The following is a 25,897-nucleotide window of genomic DNA, read 5'->3' on the forward strand; positions in this document are numbered from 1 at the left end:
GTCCTGGTTCACACATACAGGGTCCATGTTTATAGAAGCTCACGGTCGCCAGAATTCCATCTAGAGAAGGTGGGGTGACTGCACCTTCTCCATTTGGGGCAACCCAGTGTTATCGGCTCAGTCTGGCGTCCGGAGCATTCTCTGACATTGTGGAGCCTGCTGGCCAGTATTCTTCACTGCTGAGTGCAGCAGGATTATGCCAGGGGCGGGTTGAGGGTGTGACTTCCGGGGTCAGGGGCAGGCTGGAAGCCAGGATGGAACTGCCCAGTTCCAGTGTCCTCATGCGGTTTGTAGGAATAGTCCTGGTCCCCCATATACCAGAGCCATGGTTGTAGAAGCTCATGGTTGCCGGGATTCCATCTGGAGAAAGCAGGGAGAGTACACCTGCTCCATCTGGGGTACCCTGTCTTATTGGCTCAGTCTGGGGTACGGGGCATTCTCCAGCATTGTGGAGCCCACCAGCCAGGATTCTTCACTGCTGAGTGTGACAAGATGGCCAATGTATTTCTTTAAAAGTTTAGTAGATTTAACTAATGAATTTGCCAATCTGGGACTGAACTTCTCTTCATAGGAAGTTTTGCTTTTAAAAATTCATTATTCTAACTAATGTTTCTATAAATCTAGTCAGGTATAACATTTCTTTGTAGTTTATTAAGAATTTACTAATCTCATCTAAGGTATGGAATATGTTAGATACTATCACTCATAGTATCCCTTTGTTATACTCACATATATATATATATATATATATATTCTTTAATTCTGTTCATTCTTCAATTACTTATTTCAGTATTCGGATTCTTTGTAATTCTCATTTAGTCTTGCCAAAGGTTAATGATTTGTCTGTTTTGTAAATCTCAAAGAACCAAATTTCGACTTTACTAGTTTTATTTTTCTATTTTTTTCATGTATTTTTCTTTAGTTTTTAACCATACCCTTGAGGTTCTCAAGACTTAATTCTGATTACTAGGTTTCTCTCTTAGCAGGCATGAGGGACAATATAGAGTGCTGGGATCCAACCTAGGTTGGCAAATGCTCTATCCATTGTACTGTAACTCCAACCTCCTACACATGTAATTTTTATATGGTAAAAACTGTTATGATCATTAGCTTATAAAATTTTACCTATTTAAGCAAGTTGAGAAACAACAACAGAGAAATATATAGAGACAAATAGCTTGTTAAACTAAGGGTTTTATTTCTTATTCTCATTTCTTTCTGTAGATTGTTTGTATCATTTTCTATTCTGCCATTATTCCCAAATATATTATAATTCTGTATGTCATATGTGAAATAACTTGTTTCATACAGCCATCTTTAAAGACATACAAGAGAATAAAGGAAAATTTATATTGCATGTGTATGTGTGTACATTTATATGTATGTTTTGTATTACTTCAGATAACTGTCTAAAATTATATGAATATTATTTCAGATAAATTACTTTTAGTAAAAAAAATTCCCTTTGCATATTTTATTTTTTTATTAGTGAATTACCATGAGTTACAAACTTATGAACTTTCATGTTTGCATTTTGTTTATATCCCTCCACCAGTGCCCAGTCCTCTCCACCAATGTTCCCAGTATCCCTCCCACCCTCCCACCCTATCCCCCCCACCCAATAGGTGTTAGTCTCCTATTCTGTTATTTTATTTTATATTCCACAGATGAGTGCAATCTTTCTATGTCTGTCTCTCTCATTCTGACTCATTTCACTTAGCATGATACTTTCTATGTTGATCCACTTATATGCAAATTTCATGACTTCATCTTTTCTAACAGCAGCATAGTATTCCATTGTGTAGATATACCAAAATTTCTTTAACCAGTCATCCATACTCAGGCACTTGGGTTTTTTCCAGATTCTGGCTATTGTAAACAGTGCTGCCCTTTGCATATTTTAAAAGGCATGTCATTAGCAATATATTCTCTTATTTTTATTTGCATTAGGATGTCTTTATTTCAGTTTTATTTATAACTACAGTTTTTTGAAAAAGCTCACACAACATAATCAAGTGAGAAACATCCTAAGGATGCAAGGATAGTTCAGTATCCACAGATCAATTAATGCAACATGCAGAATGAATAAAAGGAAAGACTAAAACCTTAAGATCATATTAATTAATTACAGAAAAAACTTTGAGAACAATAATTTGTGCTAACCATTGTCAATAAAAGAAAACAGAAGAATCTTACCTCAATATTGTAAAAGTCACATGCAACTAACCCAGAGTTAAAATCACAAGCAGTGATGAAAACTTAAGCATTTTCTTTCAGAAGAAGCAAAAGACAAGGATGCTCACTATCTCCACAACACAATATTCAACATATTACTGGAAGTCCTAGCTATAATAATAGTCAAGAAAAATAATTAAATAAGATCACATTTTAAAAATAGAAATTTCCACTAGTTGCAGTAGATTATAAAAATACATAGAAAACCCTCAAGATTACATACCAAAAATATTTTATAAAAAATAAGTAAAGGAACAATATAAAATCAACACCAAAAAACCTGTTGCACTTTCATATGCATGTTATGAATTAGAACAGAAATAATTTTAATCCCATTTATAATTCTGCTCAAAATATCAAATATCTAGAATAAATGTAACACAGATGATGAAAAGTATACATTGAAAATTGTCACTATTAGAATAAGTAGAAGACAGGCAGAAATGAGAAACTATGTCATATTTACAGATTAAAAGTATTAACAATGTTAAAATGACTGTCCATTTAAAAATATTATTAAAAATCATGTAATCCTGAGAACAAATAAAGCAGGTAAGGCACTTGATCCCAGTACCACATACAATAACTCAAAACCCATTAGGAGTGATCCATGAACACAGAGCCAGTAGTAAGCCCTGAGTACAGCTACGTGTGCCCCTAAAATAAAACAAGTAATATTCAATGCAGTCCCCTATTAAAATTTTATGGTATTCATCAAGGACATAGAGATATTAATTCCAAAATCTGTATGGAACCATGAAACTCCTCAAATAGTCAAAAAAAAATCTTGAGAAAATACAAGTATTATATTCCATGACTTTAAACTATAAGGTAATGCTATTATGATCAAAACAGTATAGTACATACATAGAAGCTTTACAAAGTGAAAAAGCATAAAAGGTAAGTATCTTCAGTAAACAGTGCTGGGAAAATTGTTAGCCATATAAAAAACTGTAATTGAAAATTTGGTATTAGCATAAAAGCTTTCTAAAAGGGAAAAAGATGGCATAAAAGGAAAGTACCTTCAGCAAATGCTGCAGGAAAAACTACCTGCAAGCAAAAAGAGTGAAATTGGACCCCCTATCTCACACCCATACACAAGTCAATTCAAAATGGAATTTTCCATAAATTGGGGTGAACTTGAAGATATCACTCTGGGTGAAGTCAGGAAAAGGATAAAGAATAATCTCAGTCATATTTGTGAATTAAAGATACACAGAAAGGCAGCAACAAAGAGACAAAAGCAACAATCAGAGAACTGATCTACATAACTGAGTTTAGAAGAATAGTGGATAGAAGAGAAGGAACTGAGATCCTTGTGGGGTGAGGGGCAGGGGCGAAGAGGGGGGAGGTAAATGGTGATGGGTGTGGTGTTGGAATTATGTACACATAAAATCATCATTAACAATATTATAAATCATAGGACCTCATTCACTAATAAAAATTACATGAAAATGGATTAAATATCCCAATATTAGACCATAATATAATCCATAAATTACATCAAGAAAAACAGAGGTAAAATGCTCTATGATAATAAATTCGAACTGTGTTCTAATTTGACTCCATTGGCAACAAAAACTAAAGCAAAAATAAACAAACAGTAGTAAATTAACTAAAAAATATCTGCAAAAAGAATTATGGCCTACTCTAAAAGATGTCCTACTGAACGGAAGAAAATATTTATACTACATACATCTCCTCATCAGCCACTCTCCAGAACTCACGGCTGCTTCTCCCAGAAGCTGAGCATAAAATAAGGCCCCCATAACCGTGCCACCGGACTCCGCACCAGGGGTGTCCCAGAGGGGGGTGGGTGAGAGCTCATCCCACCCCAAGGGACCCAGCCCTGGCAGCTGACTTCCACTACACTACTGCCGTCACACTTCAGGCCACTTTCCACAAGCTTGGGCCAAGCCTCACACATGAGTGAACATATTCCTGGACATCACCATAGAGGGAAATATATATATATATATGTATGTATATGTATGTATATATGTGTGTATATATTTATATGTATTATGCCTCTCAGAGACCCCGGCAAGCTACAAAGAATATCCCACCAACATGGAAAAGCCTGGCAAACTCTCCATAGCATATTCGATATGCCAAATACAGTAACAATAACCGTTATCATTCCTCTGACCCTGAAAAGAGACTCCAATCATTGGAAAAAATGAGTAAGGAAAGGCTGCTAAAATCTCAGGGCTGGGACAAATGGAGACATTACTGGCACCCACTCGAGTAAATCGATGTACAAAGGGATGACAGTGATACAGTGATACATCTTACAGAAAACTACTATCCAAGATTTGTAAAACATTCATAAAACACCATAATCAAAATAAATTCAATACAAAAAATGGGGAGAAGAGCTGTTGAGACAGTTTCTCAAAAAAAAAAGCCATATGTAGATGGCTAGCAAGCATATGAAAAAGTGCTCAATATGACTATTATCAGGGAAATACAGTCAATACAATAGCGAGTTATCACCTTGTGCTGTTGAGAATGCTTTACTTCAAAAAGTCCAGGAAAAAACAGTGCTAGTAGGAATACAGTTAAAAAAAAAAAATTTACCCTTTCACTGTTGGCTGGATTGTCAGTTTACTCAGCCTCTACAGAAAATAATATGAAGATATCTCAACAACTTGGGTGTAGATTATGATATAGTTGCATAAGCCTCACTCCTTGATATCTATCCCACAACAATAACATTAATTCAGAAAGATATATACACTCCTGTGTTCACTGCATTGCTATTTATGATAGCTAAGATCTGGAAACAATACAAATGCCCAGTGACAAATGAGTGAATATATGCAAAATGGAATGCCTTAGAAAATATATATTGCCTTGGGTTAAAACCTGACTGGAATTAGAGGGAATCATTAAACAAAGCAAATGGGAGAGCAAATACAGTATGATCTTATACTATGTAGGATATGAAGTAAGGGAAAAAAGAGCATTCAGTGGGCACACTTGTAAATTGGTAGATTTCTGGCATTTTTGTAGTGAGTATGTATGGTGCAGTTACTTTGTGCACCAAAAGCATGAATATAAACACTATTTTGAGAGTTTTATTTTTGTGTTATTGGGGTGGGAGGGATACACCAGCAGAGCAAAAAAAAATAATGAACTGAGTACCTCACCAAGAAAACTGTATCCATATCGATTGAAATTCAGATTGGTAGGAGCAAAACAGAGCTTCATGGACAGGCAACAGCTTAAGAAATTCAATGACTAGGAACCATTTGTGTAACAAGCATTAACAAGATTCTTTAAGAACAGAAATAACTTCCTAACACACGGTGTAGAATAGCGCACTCACTAATGGTGGATATGGTTGCCTTAAAGAAAGGTATGTTTACTCCTTGCTTGTTAGGCAGTTTATAAATTTTTAATAATTAATTGACATCTAATTTGTATATTGTTTCAGTTATGATGAAGTTGTTTTTGACAACCAGAAACTTTTACTGCAATCTTTTTATTATTAATACAAACACATACACAGTTCCAATAATAAATTATTTTCTGATAATTTGATATGAAACAATATTCCTTTTCTTAGAATATAACACTTATTCCATAGGCCTATTCAGAATATCCATTTAAATTTTCTTAATTTTCCTCACTCTTATTAAATTTTACATTTGTAGATTCTGCTACTTTGTGGAAATTTTATAATAGTACAAAATTCTTTAAAGCTTTATTATGACAGAGAAGATGTGATAATCATGCCAATAATATTCAAGTAAAAACAATATTTATGCAATATTTTTAGATACCAAAGTTGAAAATTTAATTGCGAAAATGAGAATAGGAAATATAATATATTGTATAAAATTATTTTAATTTCTTTATTTACATAGGTTAATATCATTAACAGCAATCATTACAAACTGACTTTTATTGATTGATTTTTACATAATTCCACTTGCTATTACTTTAATGTTTTGTTGGAGAAATTAATCATTTGTATCACTTGTCATCTCGTTATTCATCAATGTGCTAAAGCAGGTGCCAGTAACATCTCCATCCGTCCCTGTTGCGTGCTAGTGTAGCCCAATGGTGTTCTGTTCACTCCAGGAACACGAAGAGTCTCAAACCATTTGTTCAGGGTCTTAGTGAAGAAGTCTGACCATCATGTAGTTGGGCGGCCACACGGTCTTTTGACATCCTGTGGAATCCAGTCGGTAACAGCTCTCATCCAGCAGCTGTCTCTAAATTGCATTACGTGTCCTGACCATCTGATTTTCGACCCTTGACAAACAAGACAGCATCCCTGATTCTTGATCGTTGACGAAGGTCAGAACTCCATATTCCTTCTATCACTTGAGTGGAACATGATACTCCAAGCAAAGCTCTTTTGATTCTTCTTTGGGTGACCTGAATAGCGTTCTCATCCTGTTTTTGTAGGGCCCAGGTCTCTGAGGCATGTTAGTGCAGGAAGAATGGTGGAGTCAAAAATATGTGCCCGGAGCCAGAGGTTCTTCATCCTCTTAACCACTTCTTCAACGCCCTTGAAGGTATTCCACACTGCTCTCTTCCTCCTGCGCAGTACAGGTGCCAGGTTATTTGTCATTTTGAGTTCTTGACCTAGGTACACATAACTGCTGCATTCAGAGATGTTCATTACATTGACGACAAATAGAACATCAGGAACCAGTTCATTTCTCATGAACATTGTGTTTGTGAGATTCAGCTGCAGTCTGACCTTTCCACACTCATAGTCAAAGTCAGCCAGCATTCCTGCCACTTGGCTGATATTTGGTGTTATGAGAATGATGTCATCAGCAAAGAGGAGGTGGTGTAGTTGCCAAACATCTATCTTCACTCCCATTCCTTCACATCTCAGTCATCACATGATGTTCTTGAGGGTGGCACTGAAGAGTTTCGGTGAAATGGTGTCATCCTGCCAAACCCCTCTCTTTACTTTGATGAACACTTCTTTGTAGAATGGCGAGATCCTGGTGCTGAATCCGTAATACAACTCACAGAGGATCTTGATGTACTGAGTTTGAACACCCTGTTTGGCTAGGGCTTTGATGACTGCTTCAGTCTCAACAGAATGAAAGGCCTTCTTTAAATTGATGAACGTTAGACCAAGAGGCATCTTGAACTCTTGAGAAACCTCAATGAGCTTGGTCACCATGTGGATATGGTTGATCATGCTGAATCCTTTTCAGAAACCGGCTTGCTTGCATCATTGTCCTTTGTCTACTGTTCTGCTAATCCTATTCAGGATGACTCAAGTGAATAACTTGTTGACAACAGAAAACAGGCAGATCGGGCTATAGTTGTCGATGTTGTGGATGTCTCCCTTCTTGTACAACAAGATGGTCCTGTTGATTTTCCATTGGGACAGAACCTTGCATTCAGACAGATAGAGTGTGAAGAGCCACACCAGTGTATTGATGAGTACTGGCAACAGATTCTTCAGGTGTTTGGGTCTGACCTTGTCTGGACCGGGGGATGTACGCTTCTTAACTAATAAAATGGTATGTTGGATTTTGAAAGGGAGAATGCTAGGAATGACTTATTCATCCTGCGGAATTTGGTATGTGGGCAGGTGGACGTGGCTATCAAAGAGATCCGAGTAGAAGTCATGGGTAACCTTTTCCACTGCCCTTCTGGAAGATGTGATAGATCCATCAGGACATCAGAAGGCAGTCATCTTGGTCTTATAGTTGGTGAAGGACAGGCGGGTGTTGCCAATACCTTTTCCGGCTTCTGCCACATCAGCCAACACTGCTACTCTTCTCTCTTTGAGGTCTTCCTTTATCGCTTTTCTGCACAGCTTTGTGAGCTCAAACATTAGATTGTGATTGCCTGAGGCTCTTGCCAGACCACTTTGGTGAATGAGCTCAAGAGTTTCCAAAGACAGGCAACTTTTTGTGGCTTTCTCTCTCTCTCTGCATTCCTCGCACAATCATAGAGGGACTGAACCAGTCGATCGCATTCCTGTTCGATTGTTGTCAACGACGACATTATCCCATATTGCTGCAGTAGTGTCAAAGAGCTCCCAGTTGGTCGTTATTCTGGGAGTTGTCTTCTTAAACTTTGCAGCCTTTTCTCTCCACTCCATAAAGTAGAATTTTGAAAAAAAGGAGATAGTGGTCTGATCCCATTTGGAATTTTGGGATGACAGTGACATCAGTCAGTCAAAACCGTCTATTGAATATGATGTGGTCAATTTTGTTGTGGAACTGTCCACTGGGAGACTCCCATGTCCAAAGTTCAGATTTGGCCTTCTGGAACTGCGAGTTACCATGGATGGTCTTAGTCGACAAGATGAACTCAGTCTCTCACCCTGTTCATTCCATTCTAAGCCCTGGGTCCTAATGTGGAGTTCTTTGGGTGACCTTTGAGGTCCTATCTTGCCATTAAAATCACCAACAATGACCTTGTAGAAGGTGTGGGATTCTTTATAGAACTTCTCCAGCTCTATATAGAATTTCTCAATTTTTTCTTTGTTGTAGTTGCATGTTGATGTGTAAATGACAAAGATAGAAAGTGCCGGCAATGAGACACATCTATTCAAACATAAGTGTCCATTCAAGTTGCTAGGCATGCGAATGAATCAATGCTCATGGCCAAGTTCATGTTGACAAGGACACCGACACCACCAACGCCTCTACTATCACATGTTCCGTGGAACAGTTCTTCTCCAGTGTCAAAAATTGCATGATGTGTTCGATGCTTTCTTATCTTAGTCAATCCAATGAAGTACTTGATCTTCCGTGCTTGCACCATAAGGTCCTTAATGGATGCTTCTGATGCCAGCATACATGTGTTAAAAGTGGAAACAGTCGTTTTAGTCCTTCTTTGTTTTGGCAGTCTAGTTCAGCCCTGAGATTTTATCAGCCTCTCCTAGTTTGACCTCCTTAACACAGCCATACTGGGGACTCTTCTAGGGTCAGGAGAATGAGGCCCATTGTTGTTACTGTTTTTGGCATATCGAATATGCCACGGTAGCTTGCCAGGCTCTGCCGTACAGGTGGAATACTCTCGGTAGCTTGCCGGGCTCTCTGAGATGGATGGAGGTTTTTAGAGTGGCCTCTAAGCGCCATTATAAATGTTACAATGGTTCACACCATATTTGAACCTCATCAAATATGGTGCAGTAATGATGGAAAATGGTAGGAAGTGTCTATGGTCTGTCGCAAGGTCCAGAAGGCAGCCTGGAGTATTGCGGCAGTTGGGTAGTGGAGGTTGGCCGATGAGGAATTTATCTGGCAACGGCAGGGTGGGTCTTATGGGTGTGACACCTGGGTCGCCAGAGATTGGTGTTAGCAGGCAGAGGTTCTTTGTTCTCATGTCCCTTAGCTTTAATATATGCTCAGTCTTAGCTGGTTGTTCTCCATGTGTTGTAATCACATCAAACTTCTAACTTCTGCATTGGCCTTTGCTCTCACGATTTGCCTGAAAAGTCTTTACCTTTAACTTTGAAAATCCACTTGACATTTTTAGGTATATAGCTTTGGAAATAACTCTTCTTGAAAGCCTTTTAAGATTGCTAACTTTCTCAATTGTGGGCCAGGTGTCTGGCCGAGAAACTGTATAAATCTTTGTCCCTTTTTTCAGCAAAGGCAGTATAAGGTTAGCCTAGTAGCATGTTCAAATAATAGGACATGGAATAAAAATGAAGTCTCATTCCTATTCCTATTTTCCAGTTTCTTGACGCATCCTTCAAATATTGGTAAGTGAATTAATTTTGTATCTCCAAGCCCTGACTCCAAGACTTGACATACAGTCCACCGATCAGATGTCTACTGCAGTTCCTCGTGATTGCATCTAACTGCATCTAAATCTCGTGCAAAGTCTTGATGTGTCCGAAGACCAGCAGGGTGTTGTCACACCATTCGTCATGGGAACCCGTGTCTCAAGCCAGTGTCGAAGAAATTAATATGAAATAAAATTGTTACATCCTGCCAATGGGGCAGGCTAGGGTGTTGGAAAGAACCTGAAGACACTGGTGAAGGGAAAGAAGCATTGGTGGTATGATTTGTGTTAGAACACTGTATGGCTGAAACAACTCTATTTGTGATCAGCTTTGTAACTCATGGTGTCTTAAACATTTAAGGGAAAAAAATCTAAAAACAAAAAAATTACAAACAAGTCTACTGGTTTTTTATGTGCAAAAAATAATTGGCTGAAAAGACAATATGTTTTGTAGTTATAAGATTTGAAGTTAATTGCTTCCACTAAAAACTTTTAGTATTCTACCCAAAAGCCCACTTACTTTCTATTAATTCTACTATGTCTGCCATTACTAAAGTTTCATTGTAAATAATCAATTGTTTTCTTCCATTTTTAAAGCTTTTCCCACTTTTCTTTCAACATTTTGATGAAGATGTACTGGGGCATACATCTCCTAGTGTTGTCTGGATTTCACTGAAATTGTACATATATATATATATATAGGTTTTTATCAAATCTCAAATATATATTAAAATTTATTTGACTGCTTTCTTTTCAATACACACCTTTCATGTACAATGGCCACTCAGTAGTATTGATTGCACACTTTTCTGTGTTTTTAACATTTTTTCTATCTACTCAAAATTATTGACTCTCATCATTTATCTTCATATTAATTTTTTTCTGCTACCACAAATCAATTATAAAACCAGCCAGCCTTATTTTTAACTTTGGGGTATTTTGTTTTGTTTTTGCTGGGCAATACCTAGTGATGCTCTGGGGTTACTTCTGGCTCTGCACTCAGGAATCACTCCTGGTGATGCTTGGGGGACCATATGGGATGCCAAGGATCAAACCTGGGTAAGCCACATGCAAGGCAAGTGCCTTATCAGCTGTTCTATCTCTCTGGACCCCATAAAATTTCTGGCTATTATAGTTTTTATAATTATTTTATGATTTTTCTCTTTATGATCTCAGTTTGATGATCACCATGCATAGCTTCTGTATTTGTTTTAATTTTTTAATTCATTTAATTTTTTGGGGGGGGGTTTTGGGTCACACCCAGCGATGCATAGGGGTTACTCCTGGCTCATGCACTCAGAAATTACTCCTGGCTGTGCTCGGAGTACCTTATGGGATGCTGGGATTCGAACCTGGGTCGGCCGCTTGCAAGGCAAACGCCCTACCCACTGTGCTATTGCTCCAGTCCCAATTAATTTAATTTTTAATTGAATCAAAGTGAGATACACAGTTACGAAGTTATTCATGACTAGGTTTTAGATATAAAATGTTCCAACAACTATCCTTCCACCAGCGTACATTTCCCACCACTAGTCTTCTAATTTGTGGGATTCAAATGCATGTAACTCTGCTAATGCCCCACCGGCAGATCAGAAAGTCAGAGGGCATGGCTTCCTCAGTGGGCAGCCACTATATTCTCCCCCTGTACAGTCCATAAGATCCATTTCCAAAGAGGCTCCACATAGTTACACAGAAACACCAAAAAGGAAGGGAATATCCTAGAAAGGGAGAGAAACTTGGAGACTCTGTATTTTTTAGAAACAAATTATTTTAGTTCTCTGGAGATATTTGAAATGAATGACCTGAAGTTTAGTTCTTTTAAATATAGTGTCTCGGTCTCTGTGAATGTGTTTCAATATTTCTGCTGCCTCTTTGTTTACTTTTCTATATGTGAGTTACACTTTTTTGTGTATTTGCTTGTATATCTTATATTGTTGTTTAAAAAATGGGCATTTCATATAACATATTGTAATCATTCTGTAAGTATTCAGATTTCACCTTCCCTAATCCTAGAGTCTATTGTATTTATTGTTTTTGTTATTTGTTATCATTATTATTTTATTGTTGCTTTTGTTATTGTTTTAATCTGTTTTTAGACTAATTTAGACTAATTGAGCAAAGTCTGTTTCACTGCTGTGTACAACCTAATGTTCAAATATACATTCTTCCCCCATGTTTTTATCTTTTAGCTGGCTATATAGAAATTATTCTGGGTAAGCAGGATCTGTTTACTGAAACAAAAACAGTATTTTAATATCCTTATTCCCTTGACTACTTAGCTTTTATTTTATTTGTTTTGGGGTCACAATTTATAATGCTCAGGAGTTATTCCTGGCTCTGCACTCAGAAATTACTTCAGGAGATGCTCTGGGGAGCCTATGGGATATCAGTGATCACACCTGTGTACAAGTCAGCTGTGTACAAGGAAATGCCCTACCCATTGTACTATCTCTCTGGCTCACTACTTAGCATTTCACCTACACTACTGCATGTGTGTAGTGGACACCTTTCTTAGTGTCTGGGAATATACACAATTCCCACACATACTCCTATTTAGCCAGAAACTACTGAGATTTTTCTCTATAATTTCTTTACCCCAGGGCATATTCACAGCTTCCAGTCCCCCCAAAATTGCACCTCTGCATGGGATACAGAATTGACAACAGGGATTTGAGGAAATTAGCAATGTCAGCATCTTGACTCTCCTAAGGTAAAATCACTGGGACCAGAGCAATAGTATAGTGGGTAGGGTAATTGGCTAACACATGGTTGATCTGAGTTCAATTGCTGGCACCACATATAGTCCCCAAAACTTGCCAGGGGAGATTCCTGAATATAACCAGGTATGGCTCAAAAAACAAACAGACAAAAAAAATTACAAAGACAGAATAAGAGGAGATATCCCCATCTTCTTAATTTCATATGCCTAGGTAACACTTCAACAATGCAAAGTTGGGGTAGCTGATCATGGAGTGGATTGTGGCACAGATGCCAGACTCGCACTGCTCTCACTGAGTCTTAGTAGATTTTCTTAAATGATTTCTTCCTTCATTTCCTGTATGCCCTTAAGACAATTTCCAGGGACTTTTAGATGAGTATTTTGTTATAATTTTAACCAGTTAAACTGTTCTTGTGTTAGAAAACCTGCCAAACCCCTGCTTTTTCTAGAAGTCTTGCTCCAAGTAACTAGTAAAGTAAAACTTAAAATATAATTTCTAGTTAAAAATTAGAACTTTAAAGTCATATGTTAATATTTAACAATTAATTGTATTTATATGCAAAAATATTTATATGAACATGATTTGAAAAAAGAAATTTAAATTTTTTGTTTTGTTTATGGCTTTTCATTTTGGGACACGACTTCGAGTGTGTGTGGCTTACTCCTGGCTCAGGAATAACTCTTGGTGACACGGTGGTTCATTTGTGGTGTGGTGCAATCTTGATCAGACCAAGTTTGGCTACATGCAACACAAAAGTAACTTACACACTATACTATCTCTCTGGATCTAAATTTTAAAAGTTTTTAGTACATAAATAAGACTACTAACTTTAAAGATAATTCTAACTTTTCTTTTAAGTCTTAAGCTTTTGCAACCAAAACTATTTTCCAACTAAGCCACACTAATGTGCACTAGGAGTAATCAGACTAATGTCACCAGCATCACTTTCAATAGGCAAAAAGCAATTATTATAACTGTAACTACTTAGTCAAATGAAAAAATAAAATTATCTGGAGTAATCCAAAATTCTGGTGCTGTCCATGGTAAAGAAACAAACATTTGACTATTTGACCAAGACATTTGACCAAGATGGCATAATCAACTTCAAATTTAATTGATTTGAATTCCATATTACTCGTGTCTACAATAGCAAGCCTGAGGACTTTCGCTAACAATATGAGAAGGAAACACATTCAACTCTATTCATAACAACCTGCAACTGCATTCCTGAAACCCTCAAATGCTTCCAACACAAAGACTGCTTTACTACTGCTTTACTATGGTTAAATAAATCACAAGAAAAACATTATGTAATGATATGATTTTCAAAATTCATTCCTATGCCATTTCTCCATTTTAAAATAATATACAAGTTCTATTACTCCTCATAGCCTCACTTAAGTCCAATCAACATTCTGTTTAACCTCTTAGTAGTTAAACTTCGTAGTTAACTAAGTTATAGTATGCACTATATTGTAAGATTGAAAAATAATTCAAATTTATTCAAATAATTCAAATTCAAATATATAATGTAATATTGAGAAATAATTCAAATTTAATCATTCAAAGTACTTAATACTATATATCATAATTTATTCAATAATAAACTAACCCTTGAGATAAGCTCTCTGCTCTCTGATTATACTAGTTTTTTTCTTTGATGTACTTCCTGCAGAAAATAATACAACCTATCATGAGATCAAGGAAAAGGAATTGTATCTTGGTGCTCCCTTTCTTTCCTCTGTCAAGCCTCTCTGCAGCCATTGTTCCACACCTTTTGGAAGTATTGAAAACCTGTCCCGTAATCAGTCTAGAATTTATATTTTTAAATGACCAAAAGTATTTTATTGTTTTCCTTACTGACAGAGATGACTTTTACTTCTCACAGGTAACCATATTCTATTTAAGAATCACAATAATTCTTGAATAAATTTTTCAAACAACCCTTTCTTCAATTCCTATAAACCATGAAAACCAGAGTATCACAGGTATTCAAAGTGAATATCCCTTTTTTAACTATCTAGTTCAACAAAATCATAGTATATAAACATGAAGTCCAAAAGAATCTTCAACATCATAATTAAATTTTGTGCAATTTCAATGTGCAATAAATCAAATAAAATTTCCCTAATAGATAATATAGCATGGTCAAGGACAATATACCTAACTACATTTCCTTTTTATTATGCTATTATTGGGAGAACAGTTACATTACTTAGAAGTATAAAAATAATTTTTTGGCTGAAAGAAAATTTTAAGAGAGGCTATTATTGTTGCATTCTTTGAATTGATTGGGCATGCTCTACAAATAGTTATAGGAATAGCATCTTCAAAAAATAATAAATCTTTCAACATCTAAAACAAATCCAGATTCCACAAAACCTATGTTTGTCTAATTATAGTTTTGTATTTTGATGTGGTTTTCTATGTAAATACATTTTTAAGGCTTGCAATAGGAATGCATTCTATTAAAGACAGATGTTATTTTACAAGTTACAAAGCACCACATGTGTTATTATGTATCCCCCAAACAAATCTAAACTGCCTAGATATAAAATATTTGGAATTTTGGACTTTAATTTTGAGTCTTCAATGTAAAATAAAAATACAAATGCTCAAATCAACATAAGTACACTCTTGCCATCGCCAATAGGAAAGGATGACACCAATACAAAAAGAAAAATAAAACTAGACTTCTGCTATTCAGTTTATCATTTGGTCATCCTCTCTAAGAGCATAGCATTATCCATTGATTATTACAAAAATTAATTTAAAAATAAATAATTGCAATAAATAGGAATGATAAAGAGATTTACAGATAATATGTTTATAGCCCCCTTTTGACATATCAATATCACAAAGAAAAATTTTTATATCAATGAAGATAATATTTTCCATATGTATACATATTTCCCAATATGCCAACATAGTACAGTAGTAAGAATCCTTTTAATAGATTATTAAATCCATTCAGGATTTTACTTTACTATTTCTTGTAAGAAAGCTAAGCAATAATGTCTGCCATCGAGGTAGGAGGAGAGTGGAAAAGGGGGATTATACCAGGGATATTGGTGGTGAGGAATGTGCACTTGTGGAGGGATGGGTATTTGATCAATGTGTGATTGTAATCCAAACATGAAAGCTTGTAACTATCTCATGGTGATTCAATAAAAAAATTTTTTAAAAGCTAAGAAGCATTACATTAAACATTCTAATATAGAAATATTTCAATAATATTTCAATAATAATATTTTTTCTATTGCTACTATGAATTTTAATATTAAAAACTTAGAGGTTAGGTCAGCAAATACAAAGGAAATACTGAAACATTAAAAAATTGTCTAATGTTTATAATACCACTAACTGGGAATTCCAACAAATCTTATTAACTTTCTTAATAATAAGTAGCAAATTTAACTATCTATTTTTAATTATTATTTCCAGAGGCTAATACCCAACAAATATGTAAGTACAATGAGTCATGTTTTCTCCCCCATTCTTTGGAAGGATTATGTAATCTGATGAAGAGAACAAGAGAAACCCAGGAAAAGATTCGTGTTGTATTGTTATACATATGTCAGTTATGAATTTAAATATCAGATTATTTCTATTGACTTTAACTTCTGTATACAAATTTACATTATGAGTAGTATGTTACTTTACAAATCCCTTAAACATGATTAGACATTATTTATTTGGTGTATATAAAAAGATACGGCTCCTTTTTGTGTCACATGGGGTGAATAAAAAGTATCATCACCTAACATTTTGTGAGATTTAACCACAGTGGTTGTATGCTTCTAACCACTATTTATATGCCACACAAGCAAATCAACACTCATTTTTACTGCTTCCAGAAACTTCTGTGTCTGAAACTCACATCTTTCAAATAAACTTTTATTTAACTGGCAAAATGCCATGTATTGTAGCATTATAATTTATGTACTTGCATAGATCCTTTAGAATATGGAAAGGCTTCAAAAGTATTTTCTTACAATTTCATAAGTGTAACTTCAGTCATTTAAATACTTATCATATTTAATCAAATATGAAAATAAAAATATTTAAAATATTCATTTTGTCTCCATAAAAATAAAATACTCTATTTAAGTCATTAAAAAAATTATATTCACATTACACAGGCTTGTAAAAAAAAAAACAAAAAAAAGATAAGGAACTTGCCTCGAATACAGTGAACCCAAGTTCAAATCCCTGGCCGCACTTTATGATACCCTGAACAACACCAGAAGTCTCTCCTGAGCATAGAACCAAAAGGAGCCCCTGAATACTGTTCAGTGTGGCCCAAAACCTTGCCCCTGTTCAGAACCTAGGATCTGAATCCAGAGGGCTAGCATTTGAACTCAAGGTCTATTTGAGAACTTTATTATCTGAGAACTTTAATCAAAATGCAGGTCAGCTGTACTGAGGACAATAGCAAATAAATTAATCTAAACATATTGTTGTTAATATTACTACTACAGTTACTAGTGCTGCTGTTATGACTGTTACCACAGTTATGATAAGGACTATAACTATGACTACAAATATTACTATAACAACTACTGTAAATACTACTACTATGTCTGCTGCTATGGCTCCAGTTGCTGTTACCAGGTTGTTTATCAAACTATATTTGAGTATGACATTAGTTAACTTAAAGATTACTTAGACAGGTGTGTCTCTCTACCTGTACCAAATGAACCTTGGCATCTGCAAACGTCCAGAACCCAATTGCCACCACACTGACAGCCAACCTTCACAGGCTCGTCCAGAGCATAAATCCGCTGAAAGACCCAGGTATGCGGGACTAGTGACTAAAAACTCCAGGCTACACAGAGTCGGAGATGAGCAACCTCCCCCCCCCCATCTCCCCACTCTTCCAGTTTCCTGGTAGTCACTCCACAAACTGCCTCTGGGAGCCACTTATGCCCATTAATGGCCATGATCCAGAGACTCACAAATAAGCTCAGAAGAGAGCAGCCCACTGCAGAGATGCCTCTGGACCCCAAATAATAAAAAATTTTAGAATTCCAGGAGGGCACAGTCACTTTTATGGCCATGCTGCCCACAATATCTCTTACTATTCATAACAAGCAATACAAAATAAATTATTTAACATCTGCCTATGGGGCAGGCTTGGGTGGTGGTGGGATTATTGTGAACAATTTTATGAAAATAAAATTTTTAAATTTTTAAAACATAAAATAAAATATAGATTAGCCAGAAACTACTTTTCACACAACTCTTGTTACCAAAATAACTCTAAAGTAAATCTTTTCATTTCCTACCCAAAAGCTGGGTAAAATTTAATTTTTATTCAAACTTAAAGATCTTGAGTTGACTTAATTTCATTACCAATAGTATTAATCATGGGATTTTCCCAAAAATAAGATTAGGCGAAATATTTATTAGCTCACCAGTGTTTAACATGGACATCACAGGAGGTTGGATTTTTATTTTCCTCTTGATTTCTTAGGGTTACTGCCATGAAGTTAGAAACTCAATATATAATTTTCATGTAAAAATGCCACAGTTATCTGGTTAAGGGAGCCATAGCAAATCATATTCTGATAAACTCTCATATACCTTCTCAGCTAATCTCCTTATGAACCCATCAGAGAACATAAATATATTCAATGAAAAAATATGTTTTTGTCTTAGATTCCTAGAAGGAAAGGAGTTCTAAAAATTGAAGGTTTTCCACATATATACAAAATATATGCTAGAGATTTGGAGCCAAGTAGATAAGAAATCTTTATCATACTAAAAACATCTCTTTTGTAATAGTAAAAACAGCATAGCTGTCTCATTTAAAATATACCAGTTTGGGGCTGGAGGAATAGTATAGTGGGTAGGGCATTTGCTTTGCACATAGCTGACCCGGGTTCAATTCCCAGCATCCCATATGGTCTCCCGAGCACCACCAGGGGTCATTCCTGAGTGCAGAGCCAGGAGTAACCCTTGAGCATTGCCAGATGTGACCCAAAAAGCAAAAAATAAATAAATAAATAAAATAAAATAAAATAAAATATACCAGTTTATCGAACCCAGTCTTACTTTCAAGCAGACAGATCACAGAAAACTGTTTAACTATTCTTAAATATTTAAAGAAAAACAGCTTCCATTGTATATATGAAGAATTGCTTGAGATACCTCAATAAATTTATGCCTCAGCATTAAATGCTATTAATTTCGTAGAAAATGAATCATGAGGTATCACAATTTTTACACATAAAATCAGTATACAATAAAAAGCAGTATACATAAAATATGTACAGTTTTCACATAAAATGGTATAAATTTATTTGCATGTGTTCCAAATATACACTTTCCTTAAGCAAAATTTTATATGTCTCGGGTAGATGAAATGGATATATTTTTCTTCCACTTATAACAAAGTCAAAGTAAGCTTCTTCAGCAATTATGAACATCATAATAGAAATTTTTCTACATAGAAAAAAATGTTTTATTCCTTCAAAAGATCTGAATTGCGAGTTCATAACCAAGACACAGACTACAGAGATCTTTTTAAAAGTTTATCAGAAATCAGTATAAAGGCTGCTCCAGAAGCCCTATTCAACCTGATGGTCAAGAGTAATGCCCTCGGATAAGTTTAAATTATAACTGTGTCAGTTTCTTATCCATTATTTGTGAAACAGTCTCATGAGAGAGTGAATATGAATGTATTAAGATGATGCTTAGGACAAATATGTTATTCTTATGCAAAGAAAGTCACCTAGCTGAATTTTAGGTTTTTGAGATAAACAGTAAATTGGAAAGAATACTTTGTCAAATAAATAATGGACTTCTATACTCTTAGGAAACATGAAATGTCTTTCTTATCTGTGCTAATAAGAAATACATGCTAAAAAAGTATCAAAGTCATAGTTTTTCTGACTATCTGTTTCAAGGACAAGAGGCATCCTACAACACACCTGCCTGCTGTTCATGTGACGATGCTGGCTATTTCACAATTTTTTAGTGTTTCTACTTCTTGCTCAGAGAGCTTTTCTATATCTGAAACTCCACAAGAAGAGATATAGTAACTCTGCTTAACTGTACTGTAGTAAAGTTTGCTGCTTTTAACATTTGTCTCTATCAGAGAGAAACCTGGTTTCCCTTATTCTTTTATTTTTTAGTTGTATTAGTAATTATATTAATGATATTCTGATTTCTAATCATTATATCGAATAGCAACTAATATTTATTAAATCACATCTCTTCCATCAGCTGGATTATTCTAAATAATTTCAGCCCATGGATCCCTTCTGATCTTGTTTCCTTCCTGAGGCCTCCAGTCTTACTAGTGAATCACTAGACTCATACTGTGTGTCTCCCTCTCCCTACCATTTACATAATTTTCTCCACTGATTCCTTAGAATATAATAGGGAACCAAGCTGGGGGAGGGGAATGATCCCTAATCCCCAGTTGAGAAATGTGGACTTATTTATTCAGTCTTATAGTGTCTTATATAACTTATATAGTCACTAACTTAAAATCACCACCCATTTCTAGTAAACACTAGAAATGGCTTTGAAAATCTCTCCTACACAATATTGAGGTAAATAATAATTCCCAGATTATTAGAAATGCTTGCAATTAATCAGCCCAACCACCCAGTTATCTAGCATCCTTCTTGCTGGATTCTATAGCATCTGTCTAGTATGAGATTCTTCTCTGAAACAAATATCAATGGAAACAACTCTAAGTCATAAATTGGATGATAACGTCCATATCAGAAGCAAAATTCAAGAAATTATCATTAGCCACTACCCCTTTATCACTAAAGTCCAGCCTCACGACTGGACCAGTATCTCTAATGGGCCACCAAAGCTAAGCTGCTCACCGTTCTCTTGCCTCTATGACTTTTGCCCCAACCTGCATAAAATTTAAGAAATATAGCCATGCCCAATTCAGGGTGAAGGATAGAGACTAAAAAGAAAGACCTTCTATCTTGAGTTCACTTTATAGCTCTGAATGACACATTTAAAATTTACTCCATTTCCTGATGGAGCCTACTATTATTACCAGTTGAAAAATGCTCCCTGGAATTAATTTTTTAAGGACTATTTTTTGGTTTTCATTACTAAGTGGTCACCAGGTAGATCAAAGATTCTAGCACAATAATAAAACTGAATACAAAAACTTTCTTTGATTATGTTTAAAGTACAGTGTGATTGCTCAGCAGGGTTCTAAAGAGTTTCCAATTCAGCAATAATGCAATAAAATATAGTATACACTATCAATTACTAAGTACCAATTCCTTCTTGCTTACCTATTTTCCTTGCTTACTCTTAACTTTCATTTCCATCAACACCACTGCATCTCATAAGGATTTTAATCAAGAGATTAATTATTTCTAGACAACTAATTCTAAGCAATTGCTGATGTTTTTAAAATATGTACTCTGACTACAAAACAGTCAGAATATTAGTACTGTTTTGTTTGAGACAGTCTTACTTGTACTAAATGTGTACTAAATATGTACTAAAACTATTTGCTTATAGGTTGTGAAGGTTATCATCCCAGAAAACTACTTCAACTTTTTTTCTAATGAAAGATAATATGTAGTCCAAACACTATCTAATTTCAGAAAACATAGAAGTACTCACTTGTTTAGCCTTGGTTTTTGTGATAGTGTCAGAAATAGGTTTCTTCCTCTCTTTTACAGCAGTTTTGGAAAATAATTCCTCAAATTCATGACAATCTATGGACGGCTCTTCAATTTTTTCCCAAATAAGTGAAGTGCTGGTGTCTCTAAAGTTAAACAAAGTTAAACAAAAACAATGAAAGTACGATCATACTGAACTAAACAAAGAGAATAAATAGAAAGGAAGAAACAGAAGGAAAAAAATGAGAGGAAGTCAAGAAATGTATAAAGAAGACAGGAAAATGCAATGAGGCAGAAATACTTTTTCTCTAAAACATCATTAAGTTATAAAGACTTGGTCAGAAAAAATTCTAAGTTAATGTAATATAATACAAAAGTGTAACTCCTCTCAATTAAAATGTTTTATATCCTAAAATTCCAATTTGACACACACTCTTTCGTAATTATTCATGGACTTTAAATGCACCAATTTATTATTGAAAAAATGGTATCCTCCATCTCTGACACTATTCACATCACCCCACTGTTAGTTGACTAAAGATAAAGCTAGCATTACCAAAGTTTTGTATATTCATTTTTAAAAGGAGAGAAAAATAGAGCAAAAGAACAAAACAGAAGAACTTCAAATAATATATCCAGGAAAATGAGTCTAGGGATAATTTGACTTGATGATCTGTGTATATGTGATATAAAAATTACACAAAGAGCGAATAATCTTAGAAATAATCAAAGCATAGACTCTTTCCCCAATATATAAATCCATTAATAGAAAATTTATATAATAAGTGAACATAATGCTGGCAAATATCTTAATTCAAATGCAAGCCATCCAATCATGAAGAAATTTGTAAATGTATCTATTTATCTCACAATGGTTCAATAAAAATTTTAGTAATAAATAAACAAATGCAAGTCTTAGCACTCACAAAAAATTAAGAAATCATGAAAACTTAGAACAAGGAAGGTCAGTAGGATTACAACCTTCTTTCTCACCAGAGTTTCAGAAGGGCAGGAACATAAGTTCTAAAATATTCATGAATGAGGAATCGGACATAAGCACATCTGTTGAGAATATTTTTAATAAATATCATCCCCAATTATAATTTTTTTTTGCTTTTTGGGTCACACCTGGCGATGCACAGGGGTTACTCCTGGCTCTGCACTCAGGAATTACCCCTGGAGGTGCTCAGGGGACCATATGGGATACTGGGATTCGAACTCGGATCGGCCGCATGCAAGGCAAACGCCCTACCCGCTGTGCTATCGCTCCAGCCCCCCCAATTATAATTTTATTGCTTCATACTGTCACAAAACATCTATAGATGTGACATTCCCCAAACATTTCACACATAGGGTGTGGATTTGTAGCTCATTTTTGATGAAAAAGGTACAGCAAACAAAATGGGATAGTGCCAAAGGAGGCTACTATCCAAAGGGAATGTAAAAAACATCATCAAGAGACAGTCTGTCTAAAGATTTATTAACACTTTAATTTTTAATCATAAATGAAAATTTAAAAAAATAGTAAAATATAAGTATTTGCATGTTAAAATAATATGGCTGCAAATGTTTTTGCTTATATGTACTGGCTTATCTTCTCAAAGGCGCATTCACATTAACTGTAGTTTCACCTTATCCAGGTATGTAAGTAGCAGTAAGACTCTGCAAAAGAGCATGTGATAAGAGAAATATATCACTCTATCTTTAAAAGATAGATCAACAACTACCGTACACCTTATACAGTGATATATATAATTTATTATATTCCGTTGATACTTCTAGAGACAAGGCTAAAATTTTAAATAACCAATCGCTTCCCTAAATACTAATGAGTTCTACAGATAAATTTCAGACTAGTACTTAAAAACGCATGATATTATAATTTCCCCACGTTTTAAAAGAAAACATTAACCTCTGATCCACAAACTGTGTAAAGAAGAGTTCTTGTTCATGTTACCTTTTACTATGTAGCTGAATTCTTGTCCAATAAAGAGGTTTCATTGGCCGGCAAGGCTCTATGGGCTGCTTCCTACTTGCTTTATCCTGACTCATTCCTAGTCCAAATAAACCAGTTGGCAACAGAGGAGGAAGAAATCCACACACTAGTGGTGCTGATAAAGTGCTGCTCCCAACTTGTGGGGAGATTGAAGGGCCTGATCCAGGAAGGAGAGGGGGTGGAGGAGGTGGTGGAATGCCGGGTCCAGGAGGGTGGGGGGGAATAGGAGCAGCTGGAATCCCCATACCTGGCAATGGGGGTGGTGGAGGAATCCCAGCTCCAGGTAGGGAAGGGGGAGGAGGTATTCCCATTCCAGGAAGAGGCGGGGGAGGAGGTATTCCCATTCCAGGAAGAGGCGGGGGAGGAGGTATTCCTGATGCTCCAGGAAGAGGCGGGGGAGGAGGTATTCCCACTCCAGGAAGAGGAGGGGGAGGAGGTATTCCCTCTGCTCCAGGAAGAGGCGGGGGAGGAGGTATTCCCTCTGCTCCAGGAAGAGGCGGGGGAGGAGGTATTCCCACTCCAGGAAGAGGCGGGGGAGGAGGTATTCCCACTCCAGGAAGAGGCGGGGGAGGAGGTATTCCCACTCCAGGAAGAGGCGGGGGAGGAGGTATTCCCTCTGCTCCAGGAAGAGGCGGGGGAGGAGGTATTCCCACTCCAGGAAGAGGTGGGGGAGGAGGTATTCCCACTCCAGGAAGAGGTGGGGGAGGAGGTATTCCCTCACTAGACAAAGGTAAGGGTGCGGGAGGCAGTGGTTCTGTACCAGGCAGGGGAGGAGGTGGGGGGATTTGTGTAGTAGGCAAAGCAAGTCCTGTGGTACAGAGAGAGGGAGGTGGTGGGGGAGCTGTCATGCTTGCCTCCAAGCTAAGTATTGAGCCAGAAGGTTCTGTGCAAGGCAGAGGTGGTGCAAATGGTACATGATGGCTGCTTTCAAGGGAGGAGAAAACAGAGTGTTCGTGCTTGATTTTAAACTCATTCTGAAGAGAAGGTTGGGAATGCTCTGATCCATTCAGTTCTGGACCGTCAGACTGAGGAAGGGGCATCGCTGATGGAGGCTGAATGGCCTGATGTGCCTCAAGCTGTACTGATATTCGCCTTGGAGAGACAATCAAAGAAATCTCTGAACAGAATTTTGTCTGAGGTCCAGAAGAGGAGGGCACAGCTGTGTCTCTGTCTTCATTCCCAGGCATACTTGGAGAGCCTGCTGGTAGTGCACTACCAGAAGACAGTGTCGGTATTCCAGCCTCTTCTGTTGGTGATGTCTGGATTGACTTTGCCTGTAAAATCTTTTGATGTTGTCCATCCTTTTCTCCTAACCTAAGAGTTTCCAGAGTGACACCTTCTGAAGGTACTAGTCCATTATGAACCCCATGAAGGCCATTGGCCACCTCCATGTCCACAACAGGATGGTGTTTCTCGAGTTCAGCTATCTTGGTCCTCAGATCCTCAATGGTCTGTTCTAGTTGCTGTATTACAGTTGCCTGTCCCTCAGCCTTCATGTCAAAACCTTCCTAAGAGGCAACAAAAACAGATACAAATATAAATAAGAAAAAATTCAGTTGGGATGGAGACACCCCCAAAATCAAGCAAAATAGATTCATTTGTTATAATAGTTCCAGAAACATCTCTCCACAGAAAGTCGATAATAGTGTTTCTCTATTTCTTCTTTTTTCTACCATGGAATTTCAAAGTGATTGAAGTATAATACCTCAAATTTTAAGGCCCTTACTTTCTAACCATTGAATGATATCACTAAACACAACCAAGTCAGTGAAAAATAGGAAGAAAATGCTAAATAATTAAACAATTTGTTTCAGGATAAATTGTCCTTCTATCTTCCCTGTCTAATAAGAAATGCTTTATATTAGAAAAATTTCCTGAGAAAATTAACCCAGGGAACTACAAGAATCCCTGCCCTTAGCCAAGATGCCCCCCCTCCCACCAAGCACCCAGGCCAGAGTGCTTCCCTGGCAAGTTTAGGACAGCATCAGAAGTGGGATTTCAATCCTGCTCAGGTATCAAAGCGACCAACTCCGCCACAGGTACAGTGGAGGCAAGGGGTGTGCCCTCCGGAGTGGTGGCCACTAATGAAGCCGAAGTTATTTTTCCATTTTTCAGAACTTTGGACTCACATCTCAATCTCCATTATCTAATTCTGAGGGGGACAGCCTGTCTGTCACAAAAACATTAGGCCAGTGCTCCACTAGCTTATTCTAATCTCACCAAAATAAATGCGAACATAAGAAACTGTAAAAGCCTAATATAAAAGAACACATCCTCTGAAGCTTCACCACGACCAAGTGGGATGCATCCCAGGGATGCAAAAATGGTTTAACATTTGCAAGTCAATCATCATAACCCATCATATCAATAAAAGAAAATATAGAAACCATATGATCATACCAATAGATGCAGAGAAAGCATTTGAAAAGATCCAGCACATATTTATCATGGAAACTCTCACCAAAATAGTAATTGAGGGAACTTTCCTCAATACAGTCAAAGCCATCTACCAAAGGCCCACAGCAAGCATTATCCTCAATGGGGAAAAACTAAGAGTTTTCCATCTATGATGGATCAGGGACAAGACAGGGATACCCACTCTCACCACT

At 36.4% G+C, this 25,897-nt stretch overlaps 1 protein-coding gene across 1 annotated transcript in view; it reads right to left on the reverse strand.

Moving 5' to 3' along the window:
• The window catches only part of FMN2 (formin 2), a 330,212-nt gene that overhangs the window by 174,571 nt on the left and 129,744 nt on the right, over window positions 1–25,897 (reverse strand). The window contains exons 5-6 of the mRNA XM_055146884.1: window positions 23,250–24,796; window positions 21,294–21,438 (exon numbers count right to left, since the gene is read on the reverse strand). Coding sequence (XP_055002859.1) covers window positions 21,294–21,438; window positions 23,250–24,796 — 1,692 coding nt within the window. The remainder of the gene's footprint in view (window positions 1–21,293; window positions 21,439–23,249; window positions 24,797–25,897) is intronic.

This window comes from Sorex araneus, chromosome 9, assembly GCF_027595985.1.
Source record: "Sorex araneus isolate mSorAra2 chromosome 9, mSorAra2.pri, whole genome shotgun sequence".
Lineage (NCBI taxonomy): Eukaryota > Metazoa > Chordata > Mammalia > Eulipotyphla > Soricidae > Sorex > Sorex araneus.